Here is a 25,626-nt window from a genome sequence, read left to right on the forward strand (position 1 = left end):
AACACACTGGCACCTACTTCCGTCTCTGGAGCTAGTCACTCACCCAGTTGAAGGACCATGGATCACCACAGAGATAAACAGCTTGCTTACCTGTAACAGGTGATCTCTCTGGTCATCCATGGTCCCTCACAATACGCGACTGCCCACCCCCTCTCCTAGCATGCATCCACGTTGTATTTGATCTTATCTGTGCTGTAGTCCTTTTCCCACACTGTCCTCAATCCCTATGCAGCAGCCAATTCAGGAACTAAAGAGGAGGGCAGTCTCCTGCCAATTTTACCCGGCGCTCTCTTGCACCTCAGAATGCTGAAGAGCGCCTATTGGAGCTAAAGATTTCTCTGCAGGGCTTCTGCACTGGTGCAGAAGACCCAGTTGAGAGTGACCATGGATCACCAGAGAGATCACCTGTTATAGGTAATCAACCTGTTTTTTTGCATGCTGCTCTCCATATTGTTTTCCAAAGTTGGATATTCCCATTCAGGGGGTAAGAGGTTGCTGCATCTCGGCACCACCAATTCCCCCCCCCCCCCGCGCCCCGCCATATTCTGAGGGCTTGCTGGGCATATATTGCCTGAAGAGACAATGGCCCCTGAAAGCAACAAGCTGTTCATCAGCAGTGAGGTGTGTATCCCAGGCACATACAATTTACATAGCTGCATGACAAATATGTCACACATCATAGAAGATGGCAGGCTTGTCCAGAGCTCTCCATTCTCTTGTGTGACATTATTATTCAGTCACATGTCTGATGTTGTTTGCTTGAATCTATTCAAACTCATAGTGGCAAGAAAACAAGGATGCTCTGTGTGTGGAGACTACAACTCATGCAGCAGTTCAGTGTTTCCATGGTAGAGGCCACTCGAAATGAGGAGGCCAGTGTAAGCTTTTAGTTCAGTCTCATCCAGCTGCTCCATGTCTTGACATTCTCAAGATGGTTCTCATTCCATGTTCCTGTTTGTTCCTTGCACAACGATGGGCAAGATATTGTCAGAGAAGAATAGGCCAAATGTTTCTGTTATAGTGTCTCTTTGGCTGTTATATTTTGGCCCACCACATTCATAAATAATATCTTTGGTCATTCTTCTGCGATGTCCTTGTTGCAGATCTTTGTGCCACAACCTGCCATTCCTTCCTCCCATGGTGGCAGGAGCTGGGATGTTAGCAGGGGTTGGTGACTGTAGTACTAGATTGTGAAGCTCTGGGTCTCCCTCTAGCACGCCAACCACACTCTGCACCACCAGAAGACTTGGAATCTCAGGAGCTGGCACCACCAACTCACCACCCTGACCCATAAGTCCACCAAACAAAACTTGTAGAGGCAAACCTAGTCCTAGAAGAATCTATTTGACTAAGATAGTGGGTGTTTTGAGGGAAGAAAATGTACCCAGTTGTTTTTTTAATCATGGAAATGAAACCATGTATGGTAATGGCCTGCTATTTGCATGTTTTGTTTACTTTGATGTCACTGGCAATGTCCTAAATGGATAAAATTTTAGAATTAAGAATCTACAGTTTACGCTTTGAGCCTCTGAGAGTACAGAAATACCCCATGAACACTGGTGAAGGTTTAGGGGAGAGAGAACTAGTCAGGGGAAAAAAGTATGATTCTTCTCAAAACTTTTTGCAGATGGGAGAGAAACAATCAGTAGTGAGTGAAGGAGGATTGTTCTGTATGATTCTTTAAAGTTATTCATCTTTGATCTTGATTTAAATCAGACGGAGAGATAACATACCTTTATGAGGACTAGAATATTGATTTTGGATTGTATTTGGGGTTTGTTGATGATCATCATCATCTGGTTAGTGCTGCCCCGAGATTGTGGAATGTGTTCCCTGCTGGGATACAATCCTCTCCATCTTGGGCAATTTTTAAAAAAACTTCTGAAAACACATCTCTTCAACCAAGCTTTCTCAGCTTTTTAAAAACTTGTTTTTAAATTGTTCTGATTATTTAATTGTTGTTTTATTATGTTTGTAATTGTTGTTCATTGTTTTATGCCTTTATAATTTTTGTTTTAATTATTAACTGATTTTAATGGTGTTTTAATGTAAACCGCCCTGAGCCTTTTGGAAGGGCGGTATAAAAGTTTTAATAATAATAATAGTAAAATTAATAAACTTACATTTTCTTCATGAGTGTGACTAAAGGGATAGGTCGTCTTAAGTATTTTATGGCTGATACCCATTGAATTATTTCATATATAACTGAAAACCATGGTTTGCTGTTTGTGCACAAGCAGGGACAAACCTTGAGCTTACATTCTTTTCCGCTTACCTCCATGTGTGAGGGGAGAAGATTAGAAGCTTCTGTATCTGGCTAGTGGTGAGCCAGAATTTGATTTGCCATTCCATCCAAATATGATCCACCATGGCTGCCCACAAATAAGATCAAACCATAGTTTGAGATCCGAGGTTTGTGGGCCAGCCATGGTTTGCTGCATGCAAACTATGGTATGCTGCTGTCTAGAAGAGTAAGCTTCTATTTTCTTACCTGCACGTGCAGGAAAGGGAGGGGTAGGGAGAAGTGTGAGAGCCCAATGTTTGTCATAATGGCAAACCATGATTAGCTGCACTGTTTGAATGCACTGCACGCTTGCATATTGTGTTACATTTTCTGTTGAAACCAAATGGAATTGAAATGTTGTTGCAGCTCTATAGTGTCTACTCTGCTTGCTCTCATGGATGGACTGGACAACAGAGGAGAAATAGTTGTCATTGGTGCTACAAACAGACTTGATTCTATAGATCCAGCACTCAGGAGACCGGGTCGCTTTGACAGAGAATTTCTTTTCAGTCTGCCTGATCAAAAGGTAAAAATATAGAAGTTTATGGTTATAATTATTTAGTGTTATAACAAAAGAAATTTCTGAGATCTCAGTATTAGACGCAAAGGTAGTAACAGAATGCATACTTAAAGTTTGGAAAACTGAGATGTTTTATCTGAAACCCAACAAATGTTTAGAGTACTTAAGTCATTTAATTTCAACACTGTGTTGGATTGTTGCCCTTATCTTTAACATAAATATGTATTTTTAGCAGCAGGTTTCACCCTTTCTTGATTCATCAGGAGTAGTATACATTTCCCCTCTGCTTTCATAGCTCAAATAGCTACACTAATTTTTGAAATGAACATAACCTACAAGTGTCAGACAAAGGAGTCTCGTTGTCCTATTATATTATATTTACAGAAAATGTCTTTAGGTAAACTGTATCAATATAAGAGTGAACCTCCCTTCACTCCAGCATTTTCAGTGGAATCTCAGCTTTTGTCTGAGACCAAATGTAGCTCACTTCATTACAATATGATGAAGCTGGAAATTTAAGAAGGAACCAAGTGAAAAATTCATTTGCTATAAACTGATGTTTTTCTCAGAATTGAAATGTTGCTCTGTGAGTTGCACCATAAGCTTCCTAATCTTGTCAGTTTAACAAAAACACTATTATCTTTTTGCATTAATGTGTCTGCAGTAATAAATTGCTTGTTTGTGTTCATAGGGAGACACATAATTGTGTTAAATGGGAAGCCATAAAATAGCTGTCACTTGCTACAAAATGCATCCCTACACCACATCAAGATTTTAGTTACTTTTAGAGCAGAAAGGTGTTAGGATTAAGTTTAGTGTGTTTTGATATCTCTAAAATAAACTATTTCAGTGACTATCTGTTTTTAAGACAATTTTTGCATTAACTGTTTTTATTGTGTATTATATCTAGCAGCAATTTGGATAAAAAAGGATGGTAGTGGATGGATTGGTTGGTTGAAAATGATATATTTTGTTGTGATTTAGTTAATGCTATTTTTTCCTTATTTCTTTACAAGGCAAGAAAGCACATTTTCCAAATTCATACCAGGGACTGGAACCCCAAATTGTCAGATCCTTTTTTAGGAGAATTAGCTGAAAAGTGTGTTGGTGAGTGCTTTCACTTCAGATGTCTTTGTTCTTGAAAAGTCCTTTCTTTAGTTTGAAATAATGTTTAATGCTTGCTTATTAAACTTTGTGTGTCCAGTTATTTGATTAAATGTTTAAGGATTCTCCTAAATCATTAGAAAATTTAAATATGACTAATTTATAGTGTCTCCTTGTTTTATTTTTGTTGCTCTTTCAGCACCATGAATCTGCAGTAAGTTATATGTTGAAAATTGTAGCATTACCCCATTATTCCTTTATAGGACTGAACATGGACAGCTATCCTAAAGCTCATAGGATGCAGGTCTTCTAAATTACTGCCAGTTTAAAAAGATTGTGTGAATGCTAATTAAATTAAGACTTTTTTCTTTTCTGAAATGGTTTTCCACTGAGAAGACTCCTGAGCTATTAATCATGAAGACCCTAGGATGTGATCTAGAATATACTAGTGACTGACGCAAGAGAGAGAAAATATTTCAGATCTTGGGCGCTGTGAATGTCTGAAACATGCTGTGGGACACCAGACATGAAATACTCAGTAGAAGATTGGCTAAATAAAAGTAGTTTCTTACTAGTAGGTCAGAAAAAGATGTTTTGACATAACCAATTACACCCCCCTCCCCCAAATAGCCACTTCAAAATCTTTTTCATCTTCTGTCAATCTCGTGCTGGTCAACAGTTGAAGTTTTTAGAAAAGCAGCATCAGATCGTTTGGGTCTACATCAAAACAGTACAATTTTAATTTGAACCACAGTCCATTCAGTCAGCTACTGTACATCCGAATTATCCTCTTCATCCACAGGGACATCTATCTTCGAAGCAACATTCCTCCACTTTTGAGCTGCAAAGACCCCAACATCTGGTGAGAAGAAAACAAATATCCAGCAAATGACAAATTAAGCTTTGCCTGGTGTAAGAAGCATGTGCCAAATCCCATTTCATGTAGATTCTTCTAGAGATTCTGCAGAAGTCATTTAGGTGTTACAAAATAAAAGTTAAGCACACCTATTTCCTTAGTATTTTATTTGCTGAAGTTGCTTAAAAATGTCCCTTCATTCCTCTGGTGGGGAATGTTAATAATAAAGCCCTGCTTGTCTCTGAGATGACCATCTACAAGCATTTGGAACATAAAGAAGAAAATGATGAATAAATTGTACAAAAGTATATTTTTTCTCAGCAATTATGAGTAGATTGAGAGCAATCACTTCTGTGATGCTTAGATAGCTTAATGCTTTGATTTGTTTTAAGCATTTGAACACAGATCATGTAGTATTAGCACATAGTTTTCTGAGGCTAACAGAGATAATGTTTACTTGTTGGAGAAAACGTTTACTTGGCTTCTTAAAAACTACCTAGAAACTTTCATGTTAATTTTTAAGAAAGTGGGAGGGGACTACATAGATGCGAATCTGCATGAAATGCTACTAAAACCAACAACTGTAGAGAATGTGGAAGTTATAGATCATTTTGCTGGAAATCTGTGAAAGTAATTGGGAAAGAATGATACATTTGGAAGAGATCAGAATGTGTTATCCATCTCAGTGATTCAAGGCAGTGCCCTCCATAGCACATTTCCCCAACACTTTCACCCCACATAATATAGACCTTGATAAGCCACTGTCAGAAAAAGAGTAAGCAAAGTGTGGAAAAGTAGATAGCTCCAGGTGGTTCACATAAGTGAGTCAAGCCACATATTTAAGTGAAAACTGTTTTAAAAAGCTCCCTGAATGTCTAGCTAATTGAACATTAGAAAAATTTCTTCTTTGATGAAGAGCTTCTTGGGCGATAGGGTATCAGAATAAAATTGTAAAATGTATCTTTATTGCATCCCAATCTTTTGAAATGAGAGGATTTATTTACTCTAGAGAGTAAATTATTCTAGAATTTTACACTTTGGATAGAAACTCCCCCAATTATCTCTAAATTTATTAATGGCTAATTTATAGGCATTATATTTTTTACTGATAGATTTCTTTACGTTTCTAATATTTTAAGGTATCCTTCAAACATATTTGCAGAGTATCATAATATTTTCTTGCCTCTTTTCTATCTAAGCAAGTGAGGTATTCTTAATATCTTCCTAAAATAGAGTATTCGTTCTTTTAATTGATTTCTTTGCTTCAGTTTACAACTATTTCTGTTGGAATTGATCTTAAGATTTTGATACCAAACCAAGACACATTTACTGCCAAAATAGCATTGTTTTTAGTGCATGCACATCTTGTTTTAAGTTAAGACTATCCTGCCATTTCCATCTGGTAACATAAAAAGTTAGTCTTTCTAACACTTCTTTTCATTCTACTTCAGTTATTCTATCTAGTTCATCCAGTTCATCCTGTATAACTTCCTCATTCTTCTCTATATTAACAGTATATTCTGGTGTGAGACACAGTAGGGCCCATATGCTGCTGTAATATAACCCTTCAGTCTGTTTTTGTCTCGCTCCCAACAATGACATAAACATGTTCCTCTTTCCCTTCTGTAGGTCATGAGTGAAAATATTGAATTAATAGGGCACAGCACTAATTTCTTGAATAATTCCAATTGATTAGATTTTATTTATTTTGGGATTTTTATATCTATCTGGAGCGAGATCCGTTGATGCCCATAAGAATGGGTTCTGCGCCTGCGCAGGAGTCATGCAGTAGCCATGCCTGAGCTTGTCGAAGCACCTAGGCCATGCCCCCACGCTGAAGCATTCTATATAAGGCGTGCCCTTGGCACAAAGTCCCTCAGTTCTTTTCCGACCGCCTTTGCGTTTGGACTTCGGTCTGCGGCCTCAGTTGTCGGAAAGTTCCTCTCTTCTTAAAAAAGTTAATCGCAATTTGACTGATCTTCCGGAATTAGACTATGGACTGGAAAGCGACTGATTGGTTTTTGAGTCGGAACGGCTTTTGTTACTCTCTGGCTATTGACACGGACTGGCTATCGACGATCCTCAGACCGGCCTGGAATGGACTTGACTATTGAGATCAGACATGGCTGAGGAGAAAAAGTCTTTTAAGTGGTGCGAAGGCTGCAGGGCGAAACTCCCCTCAAAAGACCTTCATGACCTCTGTCTGTTATGCCTCGGTGAAGAGCACAATGTCTCCTCTTGTAAAATTTGCCTATCTTTCTCGAAACAGACAAGAAAAAACCGGGCTCTTCACCTTTGGGCGGCTATTTATGACGATGTCTTGAGCCCTTCGACTCCGGGTACACCTCGTCCCTCGACGTCGGCTTCATCTTCAAGAATGCCGCTGAGGTCGGAATCGGCTCCTCCATCGACATCGAGCCGCCACCACCAGAAGTCGTCTTCTCATACCGCGAGAAGCGGGTCTTCGTGGTCTCTAGCGACATCAAAGAAATATTCGACGTCAAAAAAGTCTCCCTTGTCGACACCCAAATCAAAGCCGTCAGCTTCGATGTCGAAGCCATCAAAGTCAAGGTCGATGCCCGGAAGTTCGTCATCATCTTCCTCGTCGAAATCTACCCATCGCTTGAGAGAGAGGGCTTGATCTCCCTCTAAACAAGAAGATGTGGACCTTACTTCGTCTCCACCTCGCAAACGCCGTAGCTCCCCAGACTTAACTTCGAACAGTACTCCATAGCCACCCAAAGGACAATCTTTGATGCCGGTTCCCCCGCTGTCTCCACATACAACTCACTCAAATTTGGATTCGACGGCACCGTCGACGTCGACAGTTCTCGTTATGGAGCCCGGTCCACCTGCGTCGACACTGATCTCGATGCTGATAGCTCAGTCTCTCTCTCCGGCGCCAACTTCGCTAGCTTCAGCTTCGCCTTCAACACCGGCTTCTGGACTTATTGCCTCGGTGCTGCATACCCCAGTCCTTGCCTCGCAGGTGACGACTCGATATACAGCTCCTGCCTTCGAAATCATTGACGTTGATGCCAAAGATACTCTGCCATCAGCCACTCGCTTGCTCCTTTCTCTATTGGACTCGACGTCAAGTAAACGTCCCACCTCCACTTTCAAAGGTTTCTTTCCTTCAGACTGAGACATCTCGGCCCGTGCTTCTTGCCTCCACAGCGCAGTCCTCTCTACCTGCGTCGGCTACCCAAGTTCAATCTCCACTGTCTTGGCATACCTGTGGCTACGTCCATGCTTCCATGGGCACTACGTCACCTGGGGAACCATATGCCTATGAAGACAATAGGGCTCCTCCTCCACCGAGAGTTTTGCAACCTGTGGGACCCTCTTTCGACACCACAGCTACTCAGACATGCTATCCGGAAATGGCTCACCATGCCTCCCAAACGTCATTAATACTTACCTGCTCTACTTCTACTCAGACAGACGCTCTTCCGTGTGCATCTATAAGCACTGCAGAAACGCAGACTGCTGTACCCACGGATGGAGACAGACCACCACCTTGCTCCCCTTCTGAACACTATGGATCATCCGACTTTGAATCGGACTCCGAAGAGGACAGCAATATTGTGGACCCGCCAGTGGATGTAGCTCCCCCCACGTATGTGTCTCCAAATGATGTTAAGGCATACCATAAGCACATTCGTGTCATGGCCGATGCCCTGGGTCTGGACATCCGCTCGCATCTAGCAACAATAGATGATCCAGTGTATAATGTTATGCTTCAATCTCAATCTACGGCTCCTGTAGCATTGCCTACGCTTCCAGTTATCACAAGAGCCGCTAAATGTGCATGGGAGGTGCTTCACACTTCCATACCGACTTCTAAGAAACTTGAGAGCCTTTACCAGGTACAAGATAAGGACAATGAATACTTGTTAAAGCACCCAGCACCCAATTCTTTGGTTATCAACTGTGCCTTTTCTTCAAAGACGGGCAGACGCCACACAGTACCTCCTGACAAAGAAGGCAGGAAGTTGGACTTTCTAGGGAGGAAAGTTTATTCAACTTCTTGTCTCTCCATAAAGGTGGCTAACTATGTGGCTTGCATGGCTATATACACCCATGGTCTCTGGGAGCTCCTTGAAAAGGATCTGGAGGTATTGTCCATTCATGAATCAAATAGCAGTACACATCAAAGGCCTAGAGAACACATTAGCAGACAGCCTCAGTCGGATCTTCTTGAGGGATCGACAACATGAGTGGGAGCTTCAATCTGAGGTCTTGACCCCACTTTTCAACCTTTGGATGCTCCCCTCCATAGATCTGTTTGCCTGCTCCACGAATGCGAAATGCTTCCGTTACTGCTCAAGAGCGGGCCACGATGCTCACTCTCTGGGAGATGCTTTTCAACTGGACTGGTCCAGAGAAACCCCATACATGTTTCCCCCGCTCCTCCTGATACCCAGGGTGGTGGCGCGCCTTCTGTCACAACCATCCAGCGGAATCTTAGTAACACCATGGTGGCCAAGACAAGCCTGGTTTCCACAGCTATGCAGACTATCCAAGAACTGTTACCATCACCTGCCTCAACGCTTAGACCTCCTGACCCAGGACGGAGGCCAGATCCTTCACCCAGACGTACTCACTCTTCGTCTGACCGCCTGGCGGATAGTCTGCTGAACCGCATTTTGCTTAACCAATGAAAGGCATCCATACATAAAAATTATCAGAACAAGTGGCGCCGTTTTAAAATATATGCAAGATCAAAGGGTTTTCTACCTAAACAGGCTTCAGTCCGAGAGGTCTTGCGTTACCTAACAACACTAAAGTCACAAGGTCTTGCCAATGTCTCCCTGAAAGTTCATCTGGCTGCCCTATCTGCACAACACCCGGGCAGTGACGGAAAAACTTGGTTCTCCCATCCATTAAGTAAGGCTTTCTTAAAGGGACTTTCACATGTGTACCCACCAATTAGACCTCCGGTGGAACCTTGAAGCCTATTTCTGGTTCTTTCTTCCCTTACCCAGCCTCCCTTCGAGCCCATGGCTACATCTTCATTAAAACTAGTCTCCTGGAAGACTGCTTTCTTGATAGCTATTACTACGGCTAGACGTGTCAGTGAGTTCACAGCTCTCAGGGTTGACTCACCTTACACTATTTTTTACCCCAACAAGGTCCGGATGTGCCTTGATCCTTCTTTTTTGCCTAAGGTGGTGTTCTCCTTCCACCTCAACCAAGATATTATCCTCCCTACGTTTTTCAGACATCCTTCGACTGCCTTGAACATAGGAACACAGGAAACTGCCATATACTGAGTCAGACCATTGGTCTATCTAGCTCAGTATTGTCTTCACAGACTGGCAGCGGCTTCTCCAAGGTTGCAGGCAGGAACCTCTCTTAGCCCTATCTTGGAGAAGCCAGAGAGGGAACTTGAAACCTTCTGCTCTTCTCAGAGCAGCTTCATCCCCTGAGGGGAATATCTTGCAGTGCTCACACATCAAGTCTCCCATTCAGATGCAACCAGGGCAGACCCTGCTTAACTATGGGGACAAGTCATGCTTGCTACCACAAGACCAGCTCTCCTCTCCTTGGAGAGGTCATTACACACCATAGATGTATGGCATGCTCTTTTATTCTATATGTCCCAAACAAAGGACTTTAGGACTCCCAGTCGACTCTTCATATCTTACAAGGGCCCCTCCAAAGGGGCTCCAGTCTCCAGACAGCGGTTGTCAAGATGGTTAGTTGAGCTGATATTGTTCACATACAAACTGCATAACAAGACACCTCCTGAAGCTATAAGGGCCCATTCTACTAGGTCCCACACTTCGTCATCTGAACACCTAGCAGGGGTGACTTTCATGGACATCTGCAAAGCAGCCACATGGTCTTCTGAGTCCCCTTTTATTAAACACTATGCCATAGATGTGCATTCTGCAGCAGAGGCTACGTTCGGGAGAAGCGTTTTGAAAAGGGTGTTGCAGTAACTTCTACTGCTCCCCTCCTTCTTATGGAGCTTGCTAAACACCCATTCTTATGGGCATCGACGGATCTCGCTCCAGATAAGCAGGTTGCTCACCTGTAACTGATGATCTGGTAGAGAGCCGTCGATGTCTATAAGACCCTCCCAGCCTCCCCTCTGCAGTAGTACTGACTCTATGTGCGTTCAGGTGCGCAGCCCTTTGCATTGACATTTTAGTATTTACCTTAGATGAACTTACCTTATTCACCTGGATGGTCGTCCTCCACGGCGGTCGTCCAAGAACTGAGGGACTTCGCGCCAAAGGCACGCCTTGCATAGTACGCTTCAGCGTGGGGGCGTGGCCTAGGTGCTTCGACAAGCTCAGGCATGGCTACCGCATGACTCCTGCGCAGGCGCAGAACCCATTCTTATTGGCATCGACGGATCTCTACCAGATCATCAGTTACAGGTGAGCAACCTGCTTTTACAGATGTCTTCACAGAGCTCTCATTTACTCGAACTTGAAACTTTTACTTCATCTTTTGTTTAATCAGTTTTTACATATTAGGCTACTTATAACCATTTTTTTCCAGTTGAAATATTAGTTCAAGTGATTCTTTATAATCAGATGCTTCACTTAAAATCCAAATACGTTGCTTGCATTTCCCTTCCCCGGCAAAGTATTTTTATATTCAAAAGTTACAGCAGATTAGTCTGTGATTGCCCTATGTGCTTCCTAGTTACTTAGATTGCTTTTAATAGAGCTGTGCTGTCCTTGTAGGAAGCTGCCTTATATTCAGACTGTTGGTTTATCAAGGCCAGTTTTGTCTATGCTGACTGGCAGCAGTTCTCGAGGGTTTTTTGCAGCCCTGCTTGGAGGTACCAGGGATTGAACTGGGGGCCTTCTGCATGTGATACATGTGCTCTACCACTGAGATATGGCCCCCAACTTGTGCTCAGTTTACTCTGCCTCTTAAGCTTTTTTGGGTGCATTTTTATTGTTCCCTGAATGCATCAAGGTCAAGCTTCCATTTCCACAATGTTTCATTTCAGTCCACTTTTTCAAATCAGTAGTGTTCAGTACCATCATTCTTACTAACATCAAATTAAAGAGAGATTCAGATGATAATTTAAAACATTGTTTGAAGGCTTGGGCATGTATTGTGGACTTGCACATATCCTCTTACCCACCCCTGTTTCATGCCAATTTCTTCTTCCAACCTGATTTCCTCTAACTGTAGTTTTCTGTATCATCTGAATCAACAATAACATTATAGTTAGCATTTATCAAAATTGCCTCTAAGCCATGATTTGCAAACCCACTTCAAACCTTGTTTTCAGATAATGAAATGTATATTTTACTAGCCACAGTTTGCTCGATTTGGATATCATGGCAAACTATACTTGGATGGAACCAGGATACAAAGGAGGGAATGGGAAGGAGACAGGAATGTACACTAGGGATGTGCACTGAACTGGGTGGGGGTAGGACTTTAAGGGTGGGGGAGGGTGCACTTACCCCTCCCCCCGCTTCCCCTCTGCCGGCACTAGATTCTTGTAAAGGCTTTTGGGGCGGCAGCGTACCTCCCTGTCGCCCCTTCCCCTCTTCGGATGGAAGTACCGGGTGCGTGTGTGCAGGTTCTGAACCTCCAAACAGGTTTGTGCACATCCCTAATGTACACAAGCCCACAGCATGTTCTCAGTCTCCAAATTATGTTCTTTTGAATTAGAATGTGCTGTCTGATTTGGAATGCTGAGTGTTTCATCATAACCAAATGGTCTTTTATTTTCTCCATCTCAACCATGGCGTCAGTAGACTTTTTGTACTAAGCGTGCTGTCTTATTTATGTAATTAAAAATATCTTTGTCTTTGTCTTTAGTGCAAGACTGAATATACATCTAACATTTAGCAGTTTATACCTTTCTTCTTTTACTAGATAGACTTCTGTGTTTAGGCTTAGACAACAGCTGTCTTTTCTTTTTGTTACCCTTTTACTTTGTCCTTTGTAAGTTTCCATATTGCTTTTAATATGCATATTGTCAATAATTTAAACATTATTCTATTTCTTATGCTCCCATTTAGGAGAGGATGCACGCTGCCCAATGTTCAGATTATTCTTCATAGAATCTATTTTCTGATTGTTATGAGGTATAAAAAAGAAATGGCAGCAAGTGTTCCTAAAATGCACTGCCTTCTTTACACTGTAAATATATTCAGAAGCAGAGTTGTGAATCTTGCCTTTATTCACTGAAATCCTTTGTAACCTTAAAAAAGCTAAGTTCGTAGGAAGAAAAAAATAAAATAAAAATCATCCACATTCTTAATCTGCTTCCATGTCCAAATTCTCTATTTAACTTCAGTATCTTATCAAAATTTGTTTTTCTGCTGTTAGATTAGGGATGTGCCCGGACCGGTCCGGAGGCCATTCTAAAGGCCTCCGGACCGGTCCTGACCTGGGCGGTTCGGGTGGGGGGGGGTTGCTTTAAGAGCGGGGGAGGGTTTACTTATCCCTCCCGCTGCTTTCCTGTTCTGGCGCCCGTAATTTTAGTAGTAATTGGGGCGGCAGGATACCTCCCTGCCGCCCCTTCCCCCTTTCACTATGAAAAGCTCCCAGGAGACCTCTGCGCACGCATGCACATCACAGAGGACTCCTGGGAGCTTTTCATAGCGAAAGGGGGGAAGGGACGGCAGGGAGGTATCCTGCCACCCCAATTACTACTAAAATTATGGCTGCCAGAGCAGGAAAGCGGCAGGAGGGGTAAGTAAACCCTCCCCCTGCTCTTAAAGCACCCACTCCCACCCCAGTGCCAGACCGCAGTTTGGCGGTTCCGTGCACACCCCTAAATTAGATTAGTTGCAGTTCACATTCTATAACTGCTTTTACAGTGTAATTAAAGATGAACTAATTTATGATAATTCTGCTGAACATTGTTCTCAAATCTTCGGATCAAGAGCACCAAATATCACGTAGTTTTTCATTTTACAATTTAAAAGGCTCTTAAATAGGAGTACATCAAAGAATAGTTGGGCTCTTACAGATTTCCAGCCCCATGTTCTGTAGAAAATTAATATATAAAAGCAGAGTTTATTTGAAGCATGCATATCCCTTTTTCTCCCAGATTCAATGTGATTCACAATCACAACAATTAGAACTCTATTGCAAAGCAATATGTCCAGAATTTCTCTGTTGGCCATGTGATTCCTTTTTGTGTTAAATTTAACCATGTAAATTAAGACCTCAAACCAGCAAGTCTTTTTTTAAATATGCAACTATTTCCTACCTTTTAGTGAACACATTTTATGATTATTTTTAGTAGTATAGTTCACTTGCACTTTAGTAGGCTGAACAGAATCTTATGTACGTTTTGTGCAGTATTAACTTGCTTGAAGTAAATTGCAAGGGAGTTTCTGGATCATAATGTTTCAAGCTTGATACAGCTAAGACTGTTTTATTAAAACTAACAACTCTAATTAGAATCCAAAAGTCTTGTCTTAAAAACAGCTGATTTGCAATGTAATTGTGGTGTGGAAAGAGTCTGCACCAGTATCAGTGATTTGCTAAAGTAAGAAGTTGGAATAAATTTCTTGTTGTACAGTAAGTAATTTTGCTGTATATCACACTTCTGAAGTTGGACTGATGATGATGCGGCTGATTGTGATAGGGTGAATACAGATTATTTATTCTGAAAATTATTTTCAGTCTAAGCAAGTGTATTTTGCTTAGTGAAATAGATATAACCAACTATGTTTCAGAAAAAGTGAGGGGATTAAAAAATAAATAAAATAGCCAAAAAACCTCACAAAAAACCAGAGCATTTAAAACCAAAAACATAAAGGAAGAGAGAAATAAAACACTAGAGTAAAACATTAGCTAAAAGCCAACTGAAAGATCATCTTCCATTGGTCCTGGAAGGCGCACAGAGAAGAGGCTGGTGAAATTTCATATGAGAGGGAGTTGCAAATTGTGAGGGCCACTACAAAGAAGGCCCTCTATGTATGATGAACTCTGAAGAGTATATTCTGTTGTATTATTGCATAAGCAACCTAAGTGAAATCGCAATATGCTTCTGGGATCCTTCAGAAATGGAGATCAGGGATGTTGGTTACTCTTCAGTTGTGATAATCATCCAAAAATTTTGATTTCATTCAAAACCGAAGACTAATTTTAGGTCTGATCTCTTACGAGCCTTAAGTTATTGTGTTGTGTTATTGACGTTCTGTGAAGATCTACCAACTGTCTCAGAAATTGGGTACAAGCTGTATTATAATCATTCATTAATAGGAGAAAATTGTGGAAGGACATGGCTCTTGTCCACCTGATTCTTTTTGAAGAAATAAGCTCTCTCTGTGTGTACATATATGTGTGTGTGTATGGAGAAAATTCCTTTGAAAGTTTCTTTAATAATTAATTTTAAACAAGTGGAATTTCTTAGGATGTTTTGGTACATCTCGTTGGCACTATATTATTGCATGATCAAATATGACTATGCTTTCCCACTGCTGTAGATTAGAGCAGACAACTTACTTGGGGAAGGGAGAGTACAGGGAGGCTGGCCTGCTTGTACAACTTGTGTTCCATGCCAGGCTATGCCAGATTCACCTGACAAGATGTTGTCTAGCTTCAGGCATGGCAGCTACATTTTTGTAGGTGGGCAAAAATATTAATACAGGATGGTTGGTTTTGTTCAAGTCTTCCTGGAGTGAAAACAAACCTGCAGGGTGCTTATTTCCTGGTACAGAGCATAATGGACATTGAACTATTTTAGAAATGTGTGTTGCTGGCCAGGTGTTCATAGAGTAGTTTCATGTTAGCTATGGTTGTTCAGAACATGCTGCAGGAACTTGTGTCTTGGTAGAGGGGCTTGCTCCCAGATTTCCTAAACCATGTTAGTGGGGTACCAGTTACCACCAAAGGAGAGAGCAGGAACCGCATAGATCATTCAAACCCTGTTCCCTGGAAGTTATGTTCCCTGGAAGTCTCTGTGTACTTTATGAACCTTCAATGGATGCAGCACACAAAACCTAAAAAACGTTTCTCTGTGTTAATGAAGGCTTGATTTTTTTCTAACCAAATGAAAACTCTTTTTATCATGTATCAGATAACTTATCATGTATCAGACTTTGTGCATATATAGCGATCTAGTGTGTGTGTGTGTGTGTGTGTGTGTGTGTGTGTGTGTGTGTGTGTGTGTATGTATACAAACCCAGCACAGCAATGTATTTATATTTGCCTCTCTATCCTAGATTCCTTTGTGGTGATTCCCCCCCCCCCCAAATAACCTTGTTTGTTCTTGCTGAGACATCATTGACTTTAGAGGGAGTTTTAACATTTGCTTCTTCAGCTATCATCAGCTGTGAAAGGCTGGTTTATGCGAAAGCTGTACCTGTAACGTACCACTAGATGCAATATGACTGATTCTGACATAATGCTTCTGGCTACTTCAGCTTCAGGCATGTGCTTGACATATGCAAAACATTTGTGCTGCTTTATGGAACATCTCTCTCTCTTTTTTGTGCCCTAGGGTATTGTGGAGCTGACATAAAAGCACTTTGCACTGAGGCTGCCTTGATTGCCCTACGCCGGCGCTATCCTCAGATCTATGTGAGCAGTCAGAAACTGCAGCTTGATGTTTCTTCAATAGTTCTCAGCGCACAAGATTTTTACCATGCAATGCAGAATATTGTGCCTGCCTCTCAACGTGCCGTAATGTCATCAGGGCATGCACTATCTCCCATCATAAGGCCACTGTTGGAAAGAACTTTCAATAAAATTTTGGCAGTTTTGCAGAAAGTGTTTCCTCATGCTGAATTCAGCCAGGCTGACAAGAGAGAAGGTACTTGTATGTTTTCAGTCTTTTCTGTCATGTTTCCGCTTTAGAAAAACATCCAGAGTATTTTTTTAAAGCTTTAAAAAAAATTGAATTCCCTTGTTTTGAAACTAAAGCCAAGATCTGTACAGCTGGTTCTGTGAGGTTAGGGTAGCTTTGAATTTCTTAAAGAGCAGACTACTGTGATACATGACATACTATTCTTGAAACTGAGAGGAGTGCAAAAGCACTTGTGACATGACATAGAAGTCTGCTGGTCGAAGAAGAAAACGTGGAATTTCCACTGGCTGTACATAAATTTTTTTGGGCTCATCTAAAGCAGCTATTGGACCTCAGCCCAAAAGTATATTTACCAAGCAAGTTTTTTGTTGTTGTTGTTATCAGTGGTAAGGCTATAAAACAGATTTTTCAGAGGTTTTATTCTTAATCTTAATTTTTCAGAACCTTTGAAATCATATTTATATTTAGTTCCTTATCATGCCAGCCCAATGTTCCAATTTATATTTAGTTCCTTATCATGCCAGCCCAATCCTTCTGTGGATTCCTGTCCTGCTCCTTTCTGCTCACACAAGGAGAGTTGCATTTTGCAAGGACCCTTTCCATTTGTGAGAGGGACCTCCTGTGTTAATGTAAGTCTCCTGGGAGTGGGAAGGAGCTTCTCATGTCAGGGCGGTGTTCTGCAGAAGGTTAGGATACAACCTAGTGTCATAATACAGCAGTATAAACAATTTTATAGTGGTAGTACACAATTGTAATCTGGTATAGTTTTTATACTGCAGTACTATGCAATTTATACTGTAGCATATACTAGACTATAACATATTACATCGATAACAGTTGGTCTTGTGGGCAGCAAGCATGACTTGTCCCCTTAGCTAAGCAGGGTCCACCCTGGTTGCATATGAATGGGAGATTCGAATTGTGAGCACTCTAAGATATTCCCCTCAGGGGATGGAGCCGCTCTAGGAAGAGCAGAATGTTTCAAGTTCCCTCCCTGGCTTCTTTAAGATAGGGCTGAGAGAGATTCCTGCCTGCAGCCTTGGAGAAACCCCTGCCAGTCTATGAAGAAAATATTGAGCAGATAGACCAATGGTCTCAGCATATGGCAGCTTCCTATGTTTCTATGTAACATTGTTTATACTATTATGACACATGGTTGTATCCTAACCTGCTGTGAAGGGCTGCTCCATTGCTGCAAGCTCCTTGCACTTATTGAAGGAGACTTCCACTTACACAATGGGCAATATATAGTCTTATTACTATAAAATATATATATTGTTGATTCAAATTTTTAGTTGGATGTGTTATATAGTGCTATATAATTTATAGTACTATATAACATGTGCAGTTATAAATAAACTGAGAGTCAAACTTGAGTATACTTGAGTAATAGGTTTTAAGAATGTGTTTTGGAAGTTAACCTGCCAGTGGGAGCCAAAAGCCATAGTGACTCCAGCAGAAGGAGAGGGCCAGCAAAAGCAACTCTGCACTACTGTAACCTCTTGAATCTGCCCCAAAGGCATTGCTGGGGGTTGAGAGACCCACTGCAATGATGTGGGCTGCAGCAGGAGGAGGGAGAGCCAGGACACTGGGTAGAAGATTTCTCTCTCCCTCTGCAGCTCAAGTCATCACCAAGGGTTGCTTGGCTATCAGCAATTCTTTGGGCAGGCTTTTTTGCCATTTTATTGTCATCTTAAATATTAAATAATTTGTGTGACCTGTGTAACTTTTATATCTATATCTCCCCCACACTTCCATGAGGTTCCCAGTAATCTCTCATGCAGGGTACCAATCAGGTCCAAACCTGTTTAGCTTCAGCAGTGCTACAGCGTCAAGTGCTCAATTCACTGGACTCCATTTATTCAAATACCAAGTGTCCAAATAACTTCTTGACAAAAGCTATGGACAATCCTACTGAGTGCATTGATTCCAGATGCTCTATTTTTCAAAAATTGCATCCACCCTTTCTCTTGGCCACTGTAGGCAGAAAGTAAGCTACCATTGAACTGTTACATTATCTATGAACACATGTGCTGTCACTTGTTTTGTTAAGAGGAGATTTAAGTAGGTAGATTAAATGTTCTCTGTATCTGTTGGGCCTTTGAAAGTCTTTTGAAGCTTGCTTTATTATTCAGTTTTTGATGGTTCCTTTTTATCAATTCAACAAAAAAGAAAATCCTAGGGAGTCTTTATTTAAAAGCAGCAAAATCTGTGTTAATGAATTCAGTTGCATTTTTAAAATACAAGTTAGTGAAATCAAGAACTTCTTTCGAGTGAATGATACCAACAGCAGCAGTTACAGAAATTTTGCTATCTAATTTACAAAGTGCCTAACCGATTTCACACAAGCCTAAAAATCTGCAGTCAAAAATTGTTTGGTTAATTCCAATAAATGTGTGAAATTCAGTCCCAGCCTGAATTTCCTGGCTCTTGCCCCCTTAGAGTTGCCAAGTGAAAGTTGGAAGGGATATGGGCCAAAACTCTCTGTATCGAGGTCTGGTCTATACTGCATCACTTCCCTAACTCCCTGTAGCCACTATTAATTTGAGTGTTTGGCCAGCTTCTAAGAGTTTAGTTCCTGAACAAGACTATTCAAGAGACTTCAGAGATATCATGGTTGAGATGCATCTACTGTATCTTCAGCTGTGTCTGTGGACAAACGCAAGAAAAAGAGATGGCAACATGGAAGCTGCACTCCTCTGAATCTTCTGATCACAGCAAACATATCATCTGCATCAATCCCCCTTCTTTAATACTGGGTTCCCTATTGTCAGTTGTACCCACGACTTCCACTGCTTTTGCTTCTACTCCCGGCAGACTCCTTTTGGCTTCATCAACCAGATCCGAAGTTGCACTGCAAGCCTCAGAAAGAGGTTCATGCTTGTGTTCCAGTAGATCATTGTTTTCAGGATTGGATTGCAAATCGGGTCTTTTTGGATTTGGAGACTACAGAGAAAGCATCTGAGTCCTTACCTGTAATGTAACTATAATGTAATGGGGGTCTCTACATCAGTTCTATCTTTGATGGGTCTTAATTTGTCTTTGGGTGCAGCAGCCATTTCCTCCAGAGGCAACCCCATCTTTTGTTCATAGAGTTGAACACTGTCATACCTGTAACATTATTTACATTTTCCATTCTGCTGCTGATAGCAAAGTTTCTTGGCATAAGCAACCTTCAGCACCAGGTTAGAGAGTATATATAAGATACAAGAAGGGTGGTTCCTTTATTTTTCAGTACCCGACCCTGAACCAGTGGCTATAGAGGCTTCATAGAAGGAAGGTAGTATATTTGATACAATGGACACAGTTTTTGTTCTACAGCTGTTCTTTCTATGGATTCCTATCAAGTAGCATGTTGAGATACCAATATTTGTTTTTGGGATATTTCAGAGGATCAGATGGGCTAAACTAGCATCTTCTAGAATGAAATCTTCCCTTTGGCAAAACAGATTAATACATCTCATTTAGCTAACTGTGGCTCGAATACATTGACAGGTTGAGTTTCTTTAGAAAAAAATGCTTGGCTACATTTTACTTTGCTAACTTCCCAGAGTAAATCTTGCATGGATGACTTGTCTGTCAAAGGTGAAACACTCTTTTATCTCCCAAACCATACTGGAGAAATTAATGTCCTTTGTAGAGATGTGCACAGAATGGTATTTGCGTTCCGTTCCAAGCTCAGAATGGAATGCAAATGCCCTGAATGTTCTGTTGGAACAACTGGTTGAGCTGGAACGAGCTCAGAACACTCAAAATGTTCTGAGCACCACTTTGGACTCCAAAATGGCACTCAGAATGTTTTGACTTGGAATGGGCCTTCTGTTCCAAATTTGGAACTCTAGGAACAGCCTGTTGTGAATTCAGAACATTCCGAGCTTGAAATGTTCTGCACATCCCTGGTCCTTTACTCACACTGTGAATGGAAATTAGCCTCGATCTTTGTAGCTACCATTCCTGGAACTGATATTGTTAATCCTGGACTTTCCCCTGTATTTCAGCTTTTCAGCAGACTGATGCGAAAGTATATTCCTTTTATGTTCAGCACACCTACTAATAACCAAAGTCTGAACCTCTCCCCAGGAAGTCCAAGATTTCACATACATCCAGATCAACATGACACTGGATCTTAGTTCCTGAGTCTTTATACAAACAGGAAAGATCCCCACTCGTTTCTTCTCATTGAATTCAGTTTGTCAGTTCAGATTTAGACACGCATGTGGCCATACTTTTCTTCTTCAGGACTATGTCAATGCAGTTGTTGACTTTGTGATGTCTTTTATTATATGCTGTGGGATGCACCTTTCAGGCTTACAGATGCCTCAGACAATGTTTGTAACATTTGCCCACCTTCTCATGAAGACTCTTGAGTTGTGGTTCTCTTCATTGTTTCACCCTCAACACATTCAACAGTCTAAGACTCTCCCATCGAGAATACTTCACTCAGTGTATGGTTGAGGCAAGATCCTTACAACTTATCTAAGGGTATTTTCCTTGCTTTTCTAAACCCAGACTTGACAGTCATGACCAATGCCTCCCAGTGAGAAGCTCACTGTGGAGATCTCATGATCAAAGGAAGTTGGAGCCATCTTGAGTGTCAGGACCATATCACTGTCCTCAAATTATGGGTAGTACAAGGAGAATTTGTATTCCTTCTTCATTTCCAGGTTGGTCAGGGTGATGATACACAACTTTGCCGCCATATTCTATATCAGCAAGCAATGAGGAATGTCTGTACAGACTCTCTGCAGCATGTCTGACAACTTGTAGAACTGGTTTCTGCCATAGCATATAGTCATGACTTGTTCGTGTAGCAAATCTAGACAATAGTTTCAGTGGATCAGCTCATTTTGCCCATGAATGGTCACTGTGAACCTCACCCTAGCTTTCAGTCTATGAAGTTAACCCCATATAGATCTATTTGCAGTGTGGCTCAATGCCAGATATCCTTTGCTTATCATTAGAGCAGTCTTGGATTCTGTCTCCCTTGGAGGTTCATTCATGAGATTTTACATTATAATGTACATTGCTCTTACTACCTCTAATCTCAAGGTACCTTCATAAGAACTTGGGCAACCACACAAATTACCTATGAATACTCTGGTTGAAAGGCAAAGGTGATCTATGAAGGTCTTATAGCTAACCTAGGGAGTCTCTGTGAACCTCCCAGCAGTAAGACCTTCTGTTCCAGAATTAGGGGCAGATCTTGTATGAAAATGTATGGACACTCAGCTGCCTAGAGTATCTATTCTTTCTGTTTTACCTGCACCCCCATGAGGTTTTAATAATGCTTATCTGTGCTAGAAATCATTCCACACAGAAAGTTATGAGTAAATGACCTTTGTTCCTTACATATGCCAAAGACTCAGGGTGATCCACTTCAGTCTTTTGTCCCCACGGTGTTGGAATGTGTTCTTAACTTAAATTTGTCAATTTTCTTCACTTGAAGCTCACAGCATGGCAGCTATTTCTTTTGCATTTGTAGGCCTAAGTCAGTGTTAAAAGCTTCATTGTCACAAGCAGAGCACAATATAGAGAGGTGATGCTTCAGCATAACACACTTTGTACTGGTGAACAAAAAAACACAGTGCTGTTACTAACTTATTTGGGCACATAAAATAGCTAAAATAAAAGCTTAAATAATAGCTAAAATAATTCCATCTGTCAGATTTGAAGGACTTTCGAATATCATCTGTTCATAGGCTCTTGTACTTTGGAGAAAAGTGCCAGTGTTCTACCATAAGCAAAATCTCTTTGGAAGTTTTGCTCTAAATTGTGCCATATCATATAGAATGTAGTTTAATAACTGTTTTTAAAATATGGAGGTGTAAAACAGTTTTAAATTAACTTGTCCCCTGTATAATTTGAAAAATGAGAGCCACACTTCACTATCACCAGATTTCAGCAAGAGAATAAATGTAGCATTAAGGTTTAGGCATTTGTTCTCCTTGGTGGTGCTTAGTTTTCTTGCTCTTATACCCTGACCTCGCTGTCAGCTATAATGTTCCTAATTCTGTCTACATGATGCATTTGCACATGATGCTTATTCATAGAGCAGTTACAAAAGCAAAAGCAATACACGCAAGGGGGAGGGAGATTTAACTTCCTTCAAAATTCTCTGTTTAGGAATTTTCTATCTATGGATTTTTATATTTGCAAGATGACAGTATTATGTATTAATAAATCTTACATTTTGGTTGAACAGATGTACCAAGTCTAATTTTGGATGATAGCGAAGATGAAAATGCTTCATCAATATTTGAGACAAGTTGTCAGTCAGGATCACCAAAGAAACAATTATCAGCTGCTGTACATAAACCTTATCTTCACTTTACAATGTAAGAACTTGCTCTGATAACGCTAATCTACTTGCTGTGCCAACGTAAACATGAATTGTGACATTGCTCTGGTATATCAGTTGGTATGCCTTCTTCTCCGCGCTACTTTCTTGGCGCAGTGTGTCTTGGGGTTGGACTTTTGGAAATGAAAACTATAGAGCCAATCAACAGTGATCTGTACTTGGTTGATGCTTGCTGATGGTATGGAAAGGCAGATCGATATCAAGAAGTGCTTGTGTGGGTGGGGGGCAGAGAGTGGATGCCTTCTGTTCTGAAGTCCTCTTTTTTCACAAGTGATTCCACTCTGAAGCATTAAGGGAAACTGACTAAACTAATTCTCACCCCATTTAAGTCCAAACTAGACATGGTGTTAATTCTGTCATGGGGTGTGTGTGTGTGAGGAGGGGGATAGAGGAAGGAAGCGGTGGGGGCGAGAGGAATTTTTAAAAAGGTTTTACCTTGTCGTGATCTTGACAAAAATGGCCTCCCATACAACAGCTGAACAGCTTTAGAAGTCTACAGTTATAAAATATTTCAGTACTAGGTACATTTACAGTCTTTTACTGTGTTGCTCTAATTTATTGATTTTGTTCTCTACTACACACCTTAGAGTAGCAAATAGGAATAGTACAAATATAAAATATATGGGCAGTATACTTCAAAAAAAATGTTACTTCTGTTGCAGGTCAGCTTACCACCAGCCCACCTCTTACAGGCCAAGATTACTGCTTTCCGGAGAAAGGGATTCAGGTCAGACTTCACACCTTGCTCCAGCACTATTGCACTCTCTTGAAAAATTTGCTGTACACAGATTAGATTTGCCAGCACTTTATTCAGTCAGTGCCAAAACACCTGAGGAATCATGTGCGCAGGTTAGTTTTTATATATATTCTCCCTGACCTCTTAACCATTGTATGTGATCGTGTTGCATTCAGAAATATGGGTATTGCGCCTGCACAGTAGCTTGCTTGGTAGAATTCTCAAGCTGCTCATGATGCTCCAGCTCTGTCTCCCCACCCCTCCACACACTGTGGCCGTTAGTCTTGGCCATGTTAGTCATTTAGCCTTTTCAAATAGTGGCCAACATCCGGACTAACCTTTTGCAGATGGGCCAGTTTTTTTCTGTTGCGCATAATTTTTGACAACCTCTCCTTCCCTCTGCAGCCACCTCTGCCTCCCCAAACAATCTTGCTGAGAACTGGAGGGGGGGAGGATGGGCTCAGGGATATAGTTTATAGAAGTGGCTGCAGAGGGAAGGGGAGATTGGCAGAAATTGGCCCTTCTCCCAGAAAAAAAAACTGGTTGCATTCTGCAGAAGGTTAGTCTGGATGTTGTCCATTTTTCTTTGCTATTTGCTACACAGTTGTCCCCTGTTGTAGGCGTTGTTTGCATAAAAGGCCATGGTTGTATTTGGAACAAGTGAAGGTGTCTGTGTTTTATACACACAGGCACAGAAATGGCTGGAGAATCCTTTTGTGAGGGCTGTATTTAAGTGGGGGTGGGGAATGTAGACAATGATTTAAGCCCAAACTCTTCCTTGTTAGTCTCATTCCATCGTTATAGCCTATCACAGATCACTTGGAGTATGGGAAAAGCACAGGATGATGCAATATAGCAAGGCTGCACAACTTCAACCCTCCAGCTGTTTTTGGACTACAACCCACAATCCTCAACTACAGTGGCAATAGACAGGGATGATGGGAATTGTAATTCAGCATCTGTAGGAGGGCTGAGGTTGTGCCACTCTGCAATATAGATGTACCATAGTGTATCTTCAGGAAATTATTGTTAAGATGCAATGTGACTCCTCATTGGTTCCAGTATTTTTAGTTTAGCATTGAGGGTGATTCAAAATTAAGTAGACAACTTTTGAGATACTGTACAGATCTTCAAAAAATCATATCTGCAAAAGAGGTGTAAAAATTATCCTGTTTCAGTGTCCTTAAGTAACTTATTTTTGGTCTCAGATTATTATAACAGTGCTTTGTAGATATATAGTGACAATTTGGAGCCATATAACCAATTTGTAAGAAATTGGATTAAAAATGTGCTTTAAAATGTTACCTGATTTTTTTAAATCATGCCAGCAATTTTGATTCGCTTATTATCCATATCTTCCTTCTCTAGATCTTTCGTGAAGCAAGAAGAACACTACCAAGCATTGTTTACATGCCTCATGTTGGTGATTGGTGGGAAGCTGTCAGTGAAACTGTGAGAGCTACATTTCTGACTTTGCTGCAAGATATACCATCATTCTCACCTATATTTATACTCTCTACCTCTGAAACCATGTATAGTGAACTCCCTGAAGAGGTGAGCATAAGGTGATTGCTTGACATGTGAAAAAGCCTCCTTCAGGACACAGTGATCCTGATCCAGAGAGCCCTGTTATTGCTTGCACGACATTTCTCCAGCTTTTCTGCCTTGGAGGACATTCCAAGTGTCTTTTCCTACCTAAGGCCATTTTACAAGCCTCTTGTACTCTTGCACAGAATGGGGCCTGTGGGCTGGGAAAGTCATTGCATACTTTTCTAGATTGAGGTAATCGATGTGTTAACAACTGAAGCTGTTTCAAGCTGGAACTGCAAAATTAAATTGTGCAAATAATAAAAGAAATGAAACTTGTGATCCCAAAACAAATAATGTTTTTTCCTTATAGTTTTTGCAGCCTTGGTTGGTGTCACTCTTCTCCCTGGAATACCGCCTTGTTTAGTCTCCTAGATCTGAGTCCATAATTGCCAGACTAGCTGGTATTTAATTAATTTCCATGCTGTT

General features: G+C 41.1%; 1 protein-coding gene across 3 annotated transcripts in view; it reads left to right on the forward strand.

The window, feature by feature from the left end:
- ATAD2B (ATPase family AAA domain containing 2B) overlaps positions 1-25,626 on the forward strand; it is a 143,602-nt gene that overhangs the window by 75,937 nt on the left and 42,039 nt on the right. For all 3 annotated transcript variants that reach the window (XM_053285133.1, XM_053285134.1, XM_053285135.1), the window contains exons 14-19: positions 2,651-2,810; positions 3,821-3,911; positions 16,211-16,522; positions 22,719-22,851; positions 23,537-23,723; positions 24,979-25,164. In XM_053285133.1, the coding sequence (XP_053141108.1) occupies positions 2,651-2,810; positions 3,821-3,911; positions 16,211-16,522; positions 22,719-22,851; positions 23,537-23,723; positions 24,979-25,164 (1,069 nt within the window). The remainder of the gene's footprint in view (positions 1-2,650; positions 2,811-3,820; positions 3,912-16,210; positions 16,523-22,718; positions 22,852-23,536; positions 23,724-24,978; positions 25,165-25,626) is intronic.

This window comes from Hemicordylus capensis, chromosome 1 (assembly GCF_027244095.1).
Source record: "Hemicordylus capensis ecotype Gifberg chromosome 1, rHemCap1.1.pri, whole genome shotgun sequence".
NCBI classification, from domain to species: Eukaryota; Metazoa; Chordata; class Lepidosauria; order Squamata; family Cordylidae; genus Hemicordylus; species Hemicordylus capensis.